The sequence below is a fragment of the Mauremys mutica genome, chromosome 3 (genome assembly GCF_020497125.1).
Source record: "Mauremys mutica isolate MM-2020 ecotype Southern chromosome 3, ASM2049712v1, whole genome shotgun sequence".
NCBI lineage: Eukaryota > Metazoa > Chordata > Testudines > Geoemydidae > Mauremys > Mauremys mutica.
In genome coordinates, this window is record NC_059074.1 from 156,959,727 (window position 1) to 156,974,487 (window position 14,761).

Consider the following 14,761-nt stretch of genomic DNA (forward strand, 5'->3'; position numbering starts at 1 on the left):
CCATCTGCAAGGCAAGGCAAGGGGACGCTGCTGTGTAACATGGCAGTATCGCGTCTGCCAGCAGCACCCAGGAGACATACGATGACAGTGAGCTGCGTGAGCTCCGTGCTTGCCGCAGTATGTCATCTGCACAGGTAATCCAGGAAAAAAGGCAATAAATGATTTTTTGCCGTTGCTTTCACAGAGGGAGGAAAGGAGGGAGGGGGGCCTGATGACATGTAACCAGAACCACCCACAACAATGTTTTTGCCCCATCAGGCATTGGGAGCTCAACCCAGAATTCCAATGGGCAGCGGAGACTGAGGGAACTGTGGGATAGCTACCCACAGTGCAATGCTCTGAAAGTCTACGCTAGCCTTGATACTGTGGATGCACTCCGACAACTTAATGCACTTAGTGGGGACACACACAATCGACTGTATCAAATCGATTTCTAAAAAATCGACTTATATTAAATTGACCTAATTTCGTAGTGTAGACATACCCTTGGTGTTTCAAGGTCTCGAAAGGGGACTTTTACATTGGAGAAAACTTTAAGATGCATTGATAACCCCGTTTGCCTACAAATTGAATGAGATCCTAAGAAACCTTTGGATAAATGGGATTTATGAGGAAGTGGGGAGCCGGCCACTCAGAGAGTGAGGAGATTCAGGGCATCTGTGGAAGTAGCTACCTGAGGCTTTGTCTACGGCTCAGCAGTGCCTCCACTGCCACTACCCATGCTACTGCGGCTACACTGCTGTTTATACTCACGCTAGCTTCATGACAGCTAATTTTATGTGTACACGAGCAGGAGACTCAGACCCGTAGTGTATAGTGTAGATGTAGTCTAAAAGTACAACACCAGAGAGTCTAACTAAATTTGGGTTCACCTCAGTTAGCTGGAGTATGGTTAAATGGCAGGATGCCATGGGACTGCTGAGGGCAAGAGTGCTTATTCGAACACCGATTGATGCAACATCAGGAAATGGGGCCCTGTAAAGCAGGGGTTGGGCTGAACCAGAAGGGGGCAGTATTCTGTGCCAGCACTTCTCTGGTGGCCCCATTGATTTCTACAGCTTTCATTCTAAAATGGAAAAGCACATTCCTGGTCTTAATGGTTGTGGGGGGAAAAAACCTTTCCAGTGTGAATCAACACCATGCTGTCCACTTGAGTCTGCAGAGAGACTGTGGAACAATCGCTTGGGGAAGTGGTGGCTGCTCCTGTTGAGTGCAACACTGTTCACGCTGAAGCATAACAATGCCAATTGAAAGATGAACTTTGTTAAGCATCTTACAGAAACATTCAGCTACTTCTGGGGCTGGGAGCAGAGCTTGATATCATGGGAATAAATCAGGCAAATGCCACCAGTAGCCTCCCCATAGTGCTGGGGCAGATCCTCTCTTTATGTCTCTTTTCCCTCTGTTTCAGTGTGAATGTCCCCATTTAATGAAAGCTGCCTGGTACTGTTGCCACTTTCCTCATTTCCAGGGCTGGGTCCCAGGACGCTAGCTGATCCCTAACAACGTGGGGGTGGAGACAATGAGTGCACTGTACTTACTAGCAAGAATGACCATGTCCATCCCCCAAAATATACTCATGATCCAGCCAACCATCACGATAGCCGTCAGAATCTGAATCAGCGCCGCGGCGATGTTCAGCCAGAAGACGCAGCACATGTGCCTGTCTGGGAGGTCAGTCCGGGCTCCGCACAGCACAGTGAAGGCAGACACGAATGTCCCTGTGGAAACAGCAACAGTAAAGACTCAGTGGAGAGCCTGACATAGAAACAGCAGGAGCCGGGATGTTAGTGCCTCCCCAAAAAACAGCGAAGCTCCTTCCAGACCCCCACACCAAACTCTTGTTTTAGATCAGGTCTTCACAGCATCCCTCTTTTTATTGCTGCCGCTATAGAAATGCTAAAAGCATAAAACTGTTCACAAAACGCATCACAGTATTTGCCCAGACATCTCAAGAGGTGCTGACTCCTTCCGAGAAACAAAGGCTCAATCAAACTGAGGCTGCACCTTGATTTTAGAGATCAGCCACCTCTCTAGGGGACACACTCCAGCTGCTGGGCATACCCTGGGCTTGGGGCATCCAGAGTACAGCCTGCACTGGATTGTCAGGAAACCGGCTGCCACAGCCCTCTTCATCTGATTGGTGTTTGGCAAGGCAGGCAGCCTCCTCTCACTGTGCCCTGGCCTCACTTCCCCAGTATCTGCCCCAGAAAAACTATATACAGCATCACCTCAAGGCTTCAGCTAGGCAAGGCCGTGCTGCATTTAGTGGCCAGAGAACATAGTGATGAGTGCCACAGAAGTGCATGGAATAATCATCCTTTAATAATAACTTTAGCAATAACCAAGTGCCACTGAATTTAAAACTCCAACCTCTCTTTTATGGCAGTATTGCACATTGTAGGGACACATTGCTGCATGTTTTAATAAGCAAGTCTGCCTCAGGGCTTGGTGGGCTGAGATCTCCTCACCCCTCAACACACAGACTAGCAAAGTTATGAATTTAAGCTTCCAGGCTTGTCTTTTGAACGTGTCTTTTGAACATGTCATGCAGGATGAGGATGAGGACTGAGAGGTCAGATGTAGAGTGATTACTTTGTGATAAGTGTTCCCCCATAGGTGATAGGGTGTTTTTGTCTTTTATCATTTTCCTGTGTAAGTTCATTTGAGAGCGTAGTGATTGTCTCATTTCACCCCGAGAATTGCTATTGGAGCATTAAGAGCATTGGATGTGGTACACTAGATGACCTCCTGAGGTCCCTTCCAACCCTGATATTCTATGATTCTATGATAGACATGTGTAGGACTCATGGCTCTTGAAAGGTATGTTGTGGGAGGTGCTGATCATTGTAGCAGTGGAGAGCTGTCTGCAGGTTTTGCATCTATTGTTCTGGCAGAGTCTGGTGCTGCTTTGAGTTGGTGGGTCCTGGTCTGTGGGGAGCTTGCTTTTGATGATGAACTTGGAGAGGGTGGTGGGTTGTTTGAAGGCCAGAATAAGAGATTTGGGAAAGATTTCTTTCGGATGGAATCCCCATAAACTATGGGTTGCAGTTGTTTGATGATACCCCGTATGGGTTCCACTGTGGGGTGGCAGATGACAGCTAGGGGTGTGCAGTCAGAGGAGATTGTATTTCTGTATTGATGCAGGTTCTCTCGGGGTATTGGGTTGGTCCGTTCACCATGCAGCTTTGTGCTTTCCTGGGTTGGCATCACAGCCCTTGGTTCAAACCAGCCAAATTTATGAAACTTGCAAACTCTTAAAATTGCTTAATAATGCAATACAGATGTAGAGTTTCATGGACTTATGGAAGTTAGAGCTGGAAAAGACCCACTAGGTCATATCATCCATCTCCCTGCTAATACAAAGGGGTTCCCTACAATACATTTTCTAGTGTTTTGTCTAATGTTAAATGTCTGCAAGAATGAAGCTTCCACAACTTCCTATAGGAGACTAGTCTACGATCTGACAGATCCCACTGTTAGGAAGGTTTTTATTGACTTTTCCATATTGAATGAGACCATTGGTTGATCAAGTCCAGTATCCTGCTTCTGTTGGTAGCCAATCCCAATTGCTTCAGAGAAAGACTAACCTCCCCTATAATTTGCCTGACTAATTGTGCAACATTCTTGACAGGTGGGAAAAAATACCTTCCTGACCCCATAATTAATGAGTTGCTGGCCTGAAGACTCAACTACTTATCATAGTGTGTATATCAACACATGTTGTCATGATGGAATTGTCTACCAGGGCCGGCTCCAGGCACCTGCATTCCAAGCTGGTGCTTGGGGCGGCAATCTGCAAGGGGCAGCAGTCCCTGTTGTTTTGCCCCCAAGCAGCGCGCCGAATTGCTGCCGCGGAGGGCGGGGGCAGTCCCTGCGCCCTTAGGGTGGCAGGCGTGTTTCCGCGGCGGCGGCAATTCGGCAGCAGTTTCTATGTTTAGCTGTCCGCAGCGGCTTCAGCTAAACATAGAAGCTGCCGCTGAATTGCCGCCGCCGCGGAAACGTGCCTGCCGCCCTAAGGGCACAGGGACTGCCCCCACCGTCTGCGGCGGCAATACGGTGCCCTGCTTGGGGCGGCGAAAACTGTAGAGCCGGCCCTGTTGTCTACAGTGCTTTCTTGAATCCAAATGTTGTTGTGTACTGTATCTCACACAAGACACACCTCAAAATACCAACAACAGAAAGACAAAGAGTAAAAAATAGACAAGGAGTGACAGAAATGACCCCCTCCTAAACCTATTTCTTTGATGAATGTTTGGCCATAAAGGGTGCAATTAGACACCCACGGCTGGCCTTTGCCAGCTGACTCTGGCTCCCGAGGCTTGGGCTAAGGGGCTGTTTAATTGTGGTCTCAGGCTGCAGGGACCCTCCCACCTCAGAGGATGCTAGAGCCCGGGCTCCAGAAGGAGTCTGAATCTCTACACCGCAATTAAATAGCCCCTTAGGTCCACAAGCCCGAGTCAGCTGGCACAGGCCAGCCACGGGTTTTAAATTGCAGTGTAGACATGCCCAAAGAGTCCTGTGTAAACCTGTCCAGTTATCTCTATGCTCTGTCTATGCAGTATGGCTCCAATCCCGCAAAGCACTGAAGCATGTGAGCAACTTTACACATATGAGAGTGGTTACATGCTCCAATGCTTTGTTGGGCTGTGTGCTCTGCTCTAGAGAAGGGAGTAGGTCTCCCGCTAGAGAGAGCGCCAGGTCTTCTGGGACAATGTTCTCCAGTGCTCCACTGACAGGGAGATGGACTGATGATCTCATCCATTTCTGATGTCTTTGATTCTGTGAGCTGTGGGGAGATGGGGCAAAGGAGAGCGGACTGCCAGACAACTAAAAACCTGATGAAGGCTGAAGGAGAGATGCTACAGCCTATTTTTAATCTCAAAAACTTCTGCAAGCTCCAACTCCAGTTGCCTTCAAATGCTTCCCGAGCTCGTAAAGCCCCCACTTCTCTTCTTGCCGCTGCCTTGAACTTATTTCATACTCCCACCTCATTTCCTTTGCAGCAGCTTGAAGATGGGAGCGGAGAAGCAGTTTAGAGGCAACATAGAGAAATGGAGTAGGTGGGAACTGCTGAAGCAGTGGGAGGCAGCCCCGCATTGGAACATTGCGGGGAGGGGAGATGGGAGTTCTTCCCCCATGTGAGAAATCCCCTCAGGGTTTTAGCCTCCTACTGCTCAGGCTCCGATATCCAGGGTTTTACATTTGGAGTTGCTGAAGCCTGAAGTTCCATCTGTGTAGTTAACCCCTTCATTGCTGCCACTAAGACAAAATGTACTTTCAGTGCCAGGTACACAGGCTGGGAAACCTGTTGTCAGCCCAGGACAACCAAAGCCTCATCTCAGTTTCCTGGTAAACAGAAACTGTGCCTATGCTGTTCTTTGGAAACAGTACTGCCTCTATTAGCCATAACAACGAGGAGTCCTTGTGGCACGTTAGAGACTAACAAATATATTTGGGCATAAGCTTTCGTGGGCTAGAACCCACTTCATTCTAGCCCACGAAAGCTTATGCCCAAATAAATTTGTTAGTCTCTAAGGTGCCACAAGGACTCCTCATTGTTTTTGCTGATACAGACTAACACGGCTACCACTCTGAAATCTATTAGCTATGTGTTCTCTTCCTGGGGGGCAGTATGGCATGTACCTGGCAGAGAGGGATCTGAGGAGGAGTCTAGCAGAGAAGTGGGGATGGACAGGCAAATCTTCCAGGTCTTCCCAGAGTTTAAAGGTGGGGACATGTAGTTGTGAATATATATTACCCACTGTTCAGCTTGTGCTGTGTGTTCCTGTCTAGAGGCTGCTCCACCGCTGCCACCAGCTTTTGGGGTCCCAAGTTGAGTCCTCATTGGCAACCCACGATGGCATAAAAGAGACGTGTGCAAATGTACATGCACTCAAATGTCAGATGTACATGCACATATCAGGTATATTGCATACAGATGCACATCAGCTATATTGGCTCTATGCATATCAGCTACACTGTTTTTGCCAGTTAGATTTATATGTAATGTGCACATGCTTTGCACATTCAGATCAGATGTTTGCATGCATGTTGGTGCCCATGCAATTGCCTGTGACTACCACTGATTATCTGGACTTGTTTTATTCATCTTGAGGGCTTTTTGCCAGAGGCTGGTGGACAGGCAGGGAGTGTAATTACAGTAGTATGCCAAGAAAGCTGAGTTAATGTGAGAGGAGTCTGAGGCAGAGGACGGGGAGATGAAAAGGTAGGAATCTAGCTATGATTTTTTTTTAAATCTCCATGGTGGAAAGGCCTTTTAAAAGCCCTTTGAGAGGCAGCTGAGTTGCTGCCACCCTGCACCCCCCGAATGAACTGTCATTTTACAAAAAGAACAGGAGTACTTGTGGCACCTTAAAGACTAACAAATTTATTTTAGCATGAGCTTTCGTGAACTGCAGCTCACTTCTTCGGATGCAAGCTCACAAAAGCTCATGCTAAAATAAATTTGTTAGTCTTTAAGGTGCCACAAGTACTCCTGTTCTTTTTGCGGATACAGACTAACACGGCTGCTACTCTGAAACCTGTCATTTTACAGTCACCTTTCTCTTTACTGATGGGAAAAGATGCAGTTTACAGCTAGGAACCTGAAAAAGAGCTCTGTGTAAGCTCAAAAGCCTGTCTCTCTCACCAACAAAAGTTGTTCCACTAAAAGATATTACCTCACCCACCTTGTCTCTCTAACTAGGAGAGGGTGGGGAGAGGGATCCTCCTTTGGGAGGCAAGGACAAATAACATTAACCACTCTGGTGCCACCTGGCAGTGTGTAATCGGTGAGGTGGGATAAGGCAGATTGTTTTCTGGGACAGATGCCTGAGCCAATGGCTGGTTGGCTGGGCGGGAAAGGGGATAGGGGTTAATTATTTTAATCCCTCTGGGTATTGCAACAGCTTCACCCTTGCTTGTTATCAGAGGCAACCTGCTCTGACACAGTTGTTTTGCTATCAGTCCAGAGGAAATAGCCTGATGTCTCCCTCCATACTTTCCCTACTTTTCCCTGTACCGTATGTTTAGAAAGGCAAGAAAAGGAGTTAGAATATTCCCCAAACCTTGTAAAACTGGATTAGGAGACCCTGAGATCAAACTTGGATCAGGGATAGCTTAGAGGATGGATGGATATCAGTATGCTAAGTCTACATTTAAAATAACCCTCCATCCTCTCTCCCCCACCTGATTCTTCAAACTTACGAAATAGTTTGTAAATGAAAAATAATCCTCAATACTCGGGGTTCTATTATACAGACCCTGCCAATGATGTTTTTATTCAACACTTCATACCAGCAGAATGCTGTCCCGCATGAGCTAATTAATCTTCCCAAACACCCCTGTACCGTAGAGAAGCATGTTTGTTCCCATTCACAAGATGGGGCAGCACACAGAGAAGTTTGACTTGCCCACGCCTAGAGAGAGAATTTGTTTATAAACTAGGATACATAGATTCATAGATTGTAAAGCCAGAAGGGGCCATTGTGATCATCTAGTCTGACCTCCTGGATGACAGGATGACAGCTGGAGCCACACCCCCTCCAGCTCCCCTTCCTGCTCCCCCCCTTTCCCCCAGCTTCCCCTCCCACGCCTCCCCTCTCTGGCAGTGTCCTCTTTTTGGGAACCTGAAATATGGTAACGCTAGACCTCCCAGTGATACTCAGTCTGCAACTACAAACCCCAGTGAGAAGTCTAATAGAGCTGAGTGAATAGTTGGGTGGGGAAATCACCAGTGAATATTTATTTTAATTCTAAAGCAAATTAACTTGACCACACCTGGGACCTTTGAGTGTTTGCATTTCCCTGAAGCATGTAAGCTTCCCTAGGGTGAATACCCACAAAGTGTGATTCACAAACTCAGATACTGGCTCAAATGAGAATTTCAGGTTGTTTGATTGTAAAATTTGCAACTTGCACTCTGCTGGTTAGTTAAGTTGGTCGTGTGATTTTTTTTCTGTTCCCTGATTGGAAGACTGATGTAACTAACCAACATGACATAGATGCTGACTTCCCCTCTTCCTGATGGGTGCTCAACCCCCCGCCTCCCCTGGCCCTGGCCCTGCACCTGCACCATCCTCACTCTGCCCCCATTCTACCCCTTCCCCAAAGTCCCCACTCCCTTCCCACCCCCATTCCACCCTCTTCCCCCAAGTCCCCACCCCTGCCCTGCCTCTTCTTCACCTGCTCCCCTGAGCATGCCACATCCCCACTCCTCCCCCTCCCCGAAGGAAAGTCATAAGTGCCGCCTAACAGCTGTTAGGCGGCGGGGTGGTGGGAAGCGCTGGGAGGGAGGGTGAGGAGCGGAGACGCGGCACGCTGTTGGGGGGAGAAGGAGGCAAAGAGGGGGTAGCTTGGCTACCAGTGGGTGTTGAGTACCCACTAATTTTTCCCCGTGGGCACCCACGGAGTCGGCACTATGCAACACAATGTAAGATGCTAAAATTACAATTGAATATACATTGATGTCCCTGAAAACCTTGCAATCTTAACCTAATGTAAACAGATGGACTTCTTTGAATATCTGCAGTATTTCCTTGTACTTCCCTATAGGTAATATAAGAAATACCGTCAAAATGGCAAATACTGAGGTTAATCTAAATACAAATACATACGTGGAGCATGATCCTGGTTCCTTTTCTTGCATTGAGTACTATTTTCATTGACATTTAGCTCCTGGCAAGCTATGGCATGAATCTAACCCACACTAGCCTGCCATGCAGTAACTGCCCACGTGGACCCTGCTAACATGCACTAGCAGTTCCTATGGTGCACGTTGATCTAGTCCCATTTCAAAGCACTATATATCTACGGAACTTTTAGTGCACATCAGCAGGGCCCACATGCACACTTAGTGCAGCAAGCTAGTGCAGGGATTTACACCCCAGCTTGCCACATACTGAGCGTTCATGTAGACAAGCCTTTACTCCAATAGTAGTTTCATGGAGGGCTGCCCAAAGGTGGGGGGACAAAAGGGCATTTTGCCCCACCCTGCCCCTGTGAGAGGGCCCCCCAAACCACACGGGGTTGAGACTGACATGCAGGGGTCACAGTGTCATTAACTGAAATTTGGCCTGACAGCTCCTCTGTTATGATGGAGAGGCAGCTGGGCCAAACTTGAGGAGTTCTGCAACCCTACATGCCAGATTGCAATGCTCAGAGTGGAGAGCTGGGCCCAGCCCTGCAGGACAGGGAGCCACCATGGGGGGGTGAGTGCAGGGCAGGCTTGCTCTCCAACTTCCTTCCCCCGCTTCCCCTCAGGGGTAATTTTTTTTGAAGGGTGGGGGGGCCTCCATTTTAGATTTTGCCCTGGACTCCCACAAACCTCTGTGCGACTCTCATGGTTCTTTTACCTCACTGGCAGTTCCATTGAAGTCGATGGGACTACTGAAGGATTAAAGTATTGCTCAATGTGTCTAAGGGCAGATCTACACTACAAATATACAAATTTATGCTGCTGTAATGTGTCTGGTGAACATATTCCATCGGCTTAATAACTCCCCTCCATGAGAGGCGGTAGCTATGTCAGTGGGAGACACTCTCCTGCCAACATAGCGCTGTCTACACGGGGGCAAGGGTTTAGGTTGGTATAACTACGTCTCTCAGGGGTATGGATTTTTCGCACCCTGAGTGACTAGTTATACTGAAGTATGTAGTGTAGATCAAGCCTAAGGGTAGCAGAACTGAGCCCTCAGTTGCCTAAGAGGATTGCCAAATCAAGGGCCCTACTGTACCAAGAAAAATTTGCACTAGGCAATACAACACAGACTGTGAATATTCCCAACAAGGTTCTCAGGAAAGAACTAAGCATCCAAGAATTATCTGCTTCAAATATTTTGTAATAATATGGAATAGTGAATACATGTTGTGATTTCTGTGTAGACAAATTGCCAAAAATAAAGACAGACTGTGTCAAATAATTTGTCAGCTCTGCCTAATGATTATGGCACTTCAGCTCGTCAAGGCCTATCACAACCCCCTGAATGATCCTCACAGGCGCTGATTGGGCGTGTTTGTTTTACCCCCTACGGCCTCAGCTTGGGATCCGATTGGAGCTCTCAAGCAGTAAGCCCTGGGGTGGTGGGAAGAAATCACAGGGTGGATTGGGGTAGAATTTTGCCTCTCTACAGCAGCTGAGGGACACAGATGCAGCAGTGACGGGCAGAAGCAGGAAGCCTGTGACACTACCATGACTCTGTACCAGACGTGTCAGTAGGATGGAGGCACCGCAACTGGTAATAGGCAAGCAAGGAAAGAGAGACTGCGGGGGAAATGGGAAACAGCCTTTGGGAAGCTGCGTTTGCTTTTGCTATCAACAGAATCAGACAATTTCTTATTATACGAGCAAATTTGGGAAGGCTTCAGTTTCAGCAGTTTGACCCTTTGAACCTGGTGAGGAGTACGGTATATTCATCCTGAGGGGACTTTACGGGTACGGCTACACAGCCAGCAGCAGCCTGCGGCAGTGAGGCTCTGAGCCTGGATCGACAGACTCGGGCTCGTGGAGTTCGCGCTATGGCATTAAAAATAGCTGTGTAGCTGTTCCTGCCCAGGCTGGAGCTCGAGGTCTGAAGCTTCCCCACTTCCCTACCTAGGCCTCAGAGCCCGAGCTCCAGCCTGAGCCAGAACGGCCACACAGCTATTTTTAGTGAAGTAGCCTGAGCCCCGCAAGCCTGAGGATGTCAGCCTGGGGCTCTGGGACAAGCTGCTGCTTGCTGTGTAGGCTGAGCCACTCTGCCAACTCCTCTCCTTCCCTGTTCCTGCTCCCTCTGTCCTCTCCTCTACCAAACAAGTCCTCGTGCTCTTCCCTGATGACCACTCAAGATGCAGCCCTCCACTCCACCCCAAACATGCTGATGGCTTCAAACTGCTGGCTCATTCTCTCCATTGCCAGCTGCACTCTGGTCTTCCCACACTCCCAGCCTTCCCACCCAACATAACCTTCTGGTTCCTAGCCTGAGAGAGGAGTGGGGGAGACTGCTCAAAGAAGGAGTGACAGCCAGGGGATAAGGATAATGGTGTGAGGAGCGGGATGCACAGTAACTGTAGGGGCTTTGGGTGCCCTAGCCAACCCATATAAATTAGCTACAGGTCTGCAGGGGAAAAACCCTCATCAACAAGGAAATCCCCATCTGATTGTCTGCCTTAGGAGGCAGGGGAATGAGGAAGAGCAGGCAATCAAAGCTGCTACATGTGATGAAGGACAACCGGTCTCTGGGCATGTGGAGCAGCCAGTGCTCATGCTCCCTCTCCCATGCAAACACAAGGGCTATGTCTACACAGTAAAGAAGAACTGGTGGCTGGCCCATGCTAGCTGACTTGGGCTTGCAGGGCTCAGGCTGAGGCACTGTTTCATTGCTGTGTAGACTTCTGGGCTCGGTGGGAAGGTCCCAGAGCTTGGGCCCCCGCCCAAACCTGGAAGTCTATACAGCAGTGAAACAGCCTGCAGCCCAAGCCCCGTGAGCCCGAGCCAACTGGTATGGGCCAGCCAGGAGTGTCTAGGTGCTATGTAGACAGACCCAAGATCTGAAGCACTAGAGCTGCAAGCCAGCTGGGGAACAGCCCCTCCCTGTTGGCTCTGCAATTCTGCTGGTGGGCACCCCTTCCCCCTCCCACAAAACTGGACGATGCTCCTGATACTGCCCCCATAGCCCGAAATTGGGGCAGAGGGCAGGGCTTGAAGCTGGCTGAGGATCCCCTTCCTCACCCCCAGCAGAGAAAACAAAACCACTTCATGGGCAGGGAGAGCAAGGGGAGGCAGTGGTGAAAGAGTCCAGGGCAAAGGGACACAGTGGCAGAAACAACAAAAGGGACTGTGTAGGAGGTAGGCGGGGGACTCAGTTGGTGGTGGGAAGTAGAATTAGATTGTGGGAGGGCAGGGCAGCAGAATTAATTGGCCTGGAATTGTTGCAGAGTGTAGAGCTGCATTTCTATGAAAATGATGCTTAATTGTTGTGTTGGACAATATTGGCGGGTATGTGTGGGTGTGGTGACGTAGTATGTTGTGGCTGTATTGTGGAGATGTGTAGTGAACCCAAGCCCTGATCAGAGCATGTGACAGCAAAAAAGAGGGAGAAAATGTGTGCGAGGATTGCTTTTATTCCAGGTGTGTGCGGGGTGTACATGTGTGCCTGTAACCTGCTAGTCAGTGTGTGTTATGCATCCCCTCTGGGCGTGATCCACAGAGGATGTGAGTCTGCTACAGCTCTTGGCTCTTTAGGTGTAGCTGTAGAGACTTGTGTTTTTGGCTTTGGACTTCCTCAATTCAATCCCCAGAGTCAGTCAAGATGGTGATTGACACACTCTGCAGTATGAGGAGCGATAAAAATAACTACGGAAATGCTTAGCCAAACAAGAAGGATGTCTGTTAACTGTCTAAACAACTCCTTGCTCCTTCCTTGGATTTTTCCACCTTTCGTATAAACAGAGCGCCGTCCAAAGGGCACTGCTTACAAGTCACGGAATGAAATTGCAAAATAATAAAATTCAGGCTGATGATCTGGGAACATCTCCTGAGCGTGAGATGCCTTATACTTTGGAATAGTTTCTCAAAGCAAGTTTATCTTTGCTTGAGATGGCAGACACTAGTTAAAGCCCTTGAGAATATATTGTTAGGGACAGAGCTTCATTGGCCAGAAGAATACAATGAATGTGTCCCTTCCATCTTCAGCTGCTGTGATTCTGGCTCTAACGAGGGCCTAATCTATACTAGAAAAGGTTTGCTGGTGTAGCTATACCAGTTAACTCTCCTATGCAAAATAGTGCTTTTGCCAGTATAGCTTATACAGATTCTTCAAATGGAATAAGGTATACCAGCAAAAGCACTTTTATGCTGGTACAACTGCATCTACGCTACAGCTACTGCCAGTAGAAAATTTTCTTTTTAAATCACACCCTTAGCCAATATTGCTATACAAGGTAAAGCTTATAGTGCAGAACTGGCCTGTCTCAAATGAGCAGATGATCAGTTTCTAGCTCAGGATGGGCAAACATTTTGGCCTGTCGGCCACATCTGGATATAAAAATTGTTTGGCGAGCCATGAATGCTCACACAATTGGGGTTGGATTCAGAACAAGGTGAGAACTCTGGCTGGGGGTGCAGACTCCAGGGTGGGGCCAGAAATGAAGAGTTCAGGGTGCGGGAGGGGGCTCTGGGCTGGGGATGAGGGGTTTGGGGTGCAGGAGGATGCTCTGGGTTGAGACCGAGGGGTTCGGAGAGCAGGAGGGGAATCAGGGCTGGGACAAGGGGTTGGGGCGCGGGGGTGTGTGTGTGGCTCAGGGGTGCAGGCTCTGGGCAGCACTTGCCTCAAGCGGCTCCCAAAAGCAGCAGCTTGTCCCCTCTCCAGCTCCTATGTGGAGGTGCAGCCAGGCGGCTCTGCTGCATGCTGCCCCATCCACAGGCGACGCCCCTGCAGCTCCCATTGGTCACAGTTACCAACCAATGGGAGCTGCATGCGGAACGGTGCCCCTTGGCTGTCCCTACGTGTAGGAGCTGGAGAGGGGACAAGCTGCTATTTATGGGAGCTGTGTGGAGCAGCCCCAGACCCTGCTCCCCGGCAGGAGAGCTGGAGTGGGTCAAGCCCCAGACTCTGCTCCCCAGTGGGAGCTCAAGGGCCAGATTAAAACAGCTGGCGGGCCGGATCTGGCCCGTGGGCCGTAGTTTGCCCACCCCTCTTCTAGCTGTATTCAAATGAAAGAACAAATCAGTTAATGATCCAGTTATTTTCTTTGCTCTAGAAATAAGGCAAAACATTACTTGGCAAACTGTAGGATTACACCTATAAGGAGATATATAGGTCAATGAAACGCAACATGCAGCACTTAATTACTCAGTTAACCTAAATGCTAGAATTATATTGAGACTCAATCTCTGCAGTTAGGTGCCTTTCTTCTTGAAGAACTGGTCTCCTAAACCCAATATCCTGACAAGTTTCCCTTTTCAGATCAAGTTTTATTGGATAGCTATGCAAGCTTCATCATCTCTCTTGCTAATCTTACAAGGCCTGCTCACTCTCCCTCCCATCTAAGGTGAAAACAAGCTAGGATGCATAAGTGGCTAGAACAGATGAAGAGAAAGAGAGAAGGCTCAGTAAACAAAGGTTTATTCAGTCCCAAAGAACATACTTTAGAGTGAGGAATTTGAATTGCAGATCCATGGGTCAATGTCGATCACTAAGCATGATGACCTTCAACGTGTCAGACAAAACCATGTCTTTGGGGTGGAATGAAGAAAAAAATCAGTGGGTGATACTGATGGACACCTGCAGCAATGAGACCAATTACTAACTACCACAGATTTCAAAGCTCATCCCAGTAGGTGGGAATGCACACAGGATCCAGATGAAACAAATGGGAGTAGTGGGGATAGGAAGAGGAGATGGAAAAGACTAGAGGAAAAATGATAAGCAAATGTGATGGAATCCAGCCATTGCCACTCAGTGCATCTCTCATGATTTTTTTGTCTGCCATGAAAACAGCTATGTTTAAAATAACATTAAAAGGTTATGGCAGAAGCAAAGCAAAGCAAGGAAATTCTATGGGAAGCCTGACTCTGTCCAATCCTTCTTGACTCACCGTGAACAAAAATATACAACAGCTTGATGCGTGAAAGCTGAAGAGTCGGATTTGCACTTTTTGTCTCCCATCTTGGTTGGGTTTGTCCCAACTTCAACGTCCCTTTAAGAAGCAGCTTTTGATATTGAATTATCTTGTTAGTTGCCCCATTAAATTTAAAATGTCTTTAAAAGATGTTTACAAA

General features: G+C 48.3%; 1 protein-coding gene across 2 annotated transcripts in view; it reads right to left on the minus strand.

The window, feature by feature from the left end:
• STUM (stum, mechanosensory transduction mediator homolog) overlaps window positions 1-14,761 on the minus strand; it is a 79,092-nt gene that overhangs the window by 17,530 nt on the left and 46,801 nt on the right. For both annotated transcript variants that reach the window (XM_045012061.1, XM_045012062.1), the window contains exon 2: window positions 1,542-1,721. In XM_045012061.1, coding sequence (XP_044867996.1) covers window positions 1,542-1,721 — 180 coding nt within the window. The remainder of the gene's footprint in view (window positions 1-1,541; window positions 1,722-14,761) is intronic.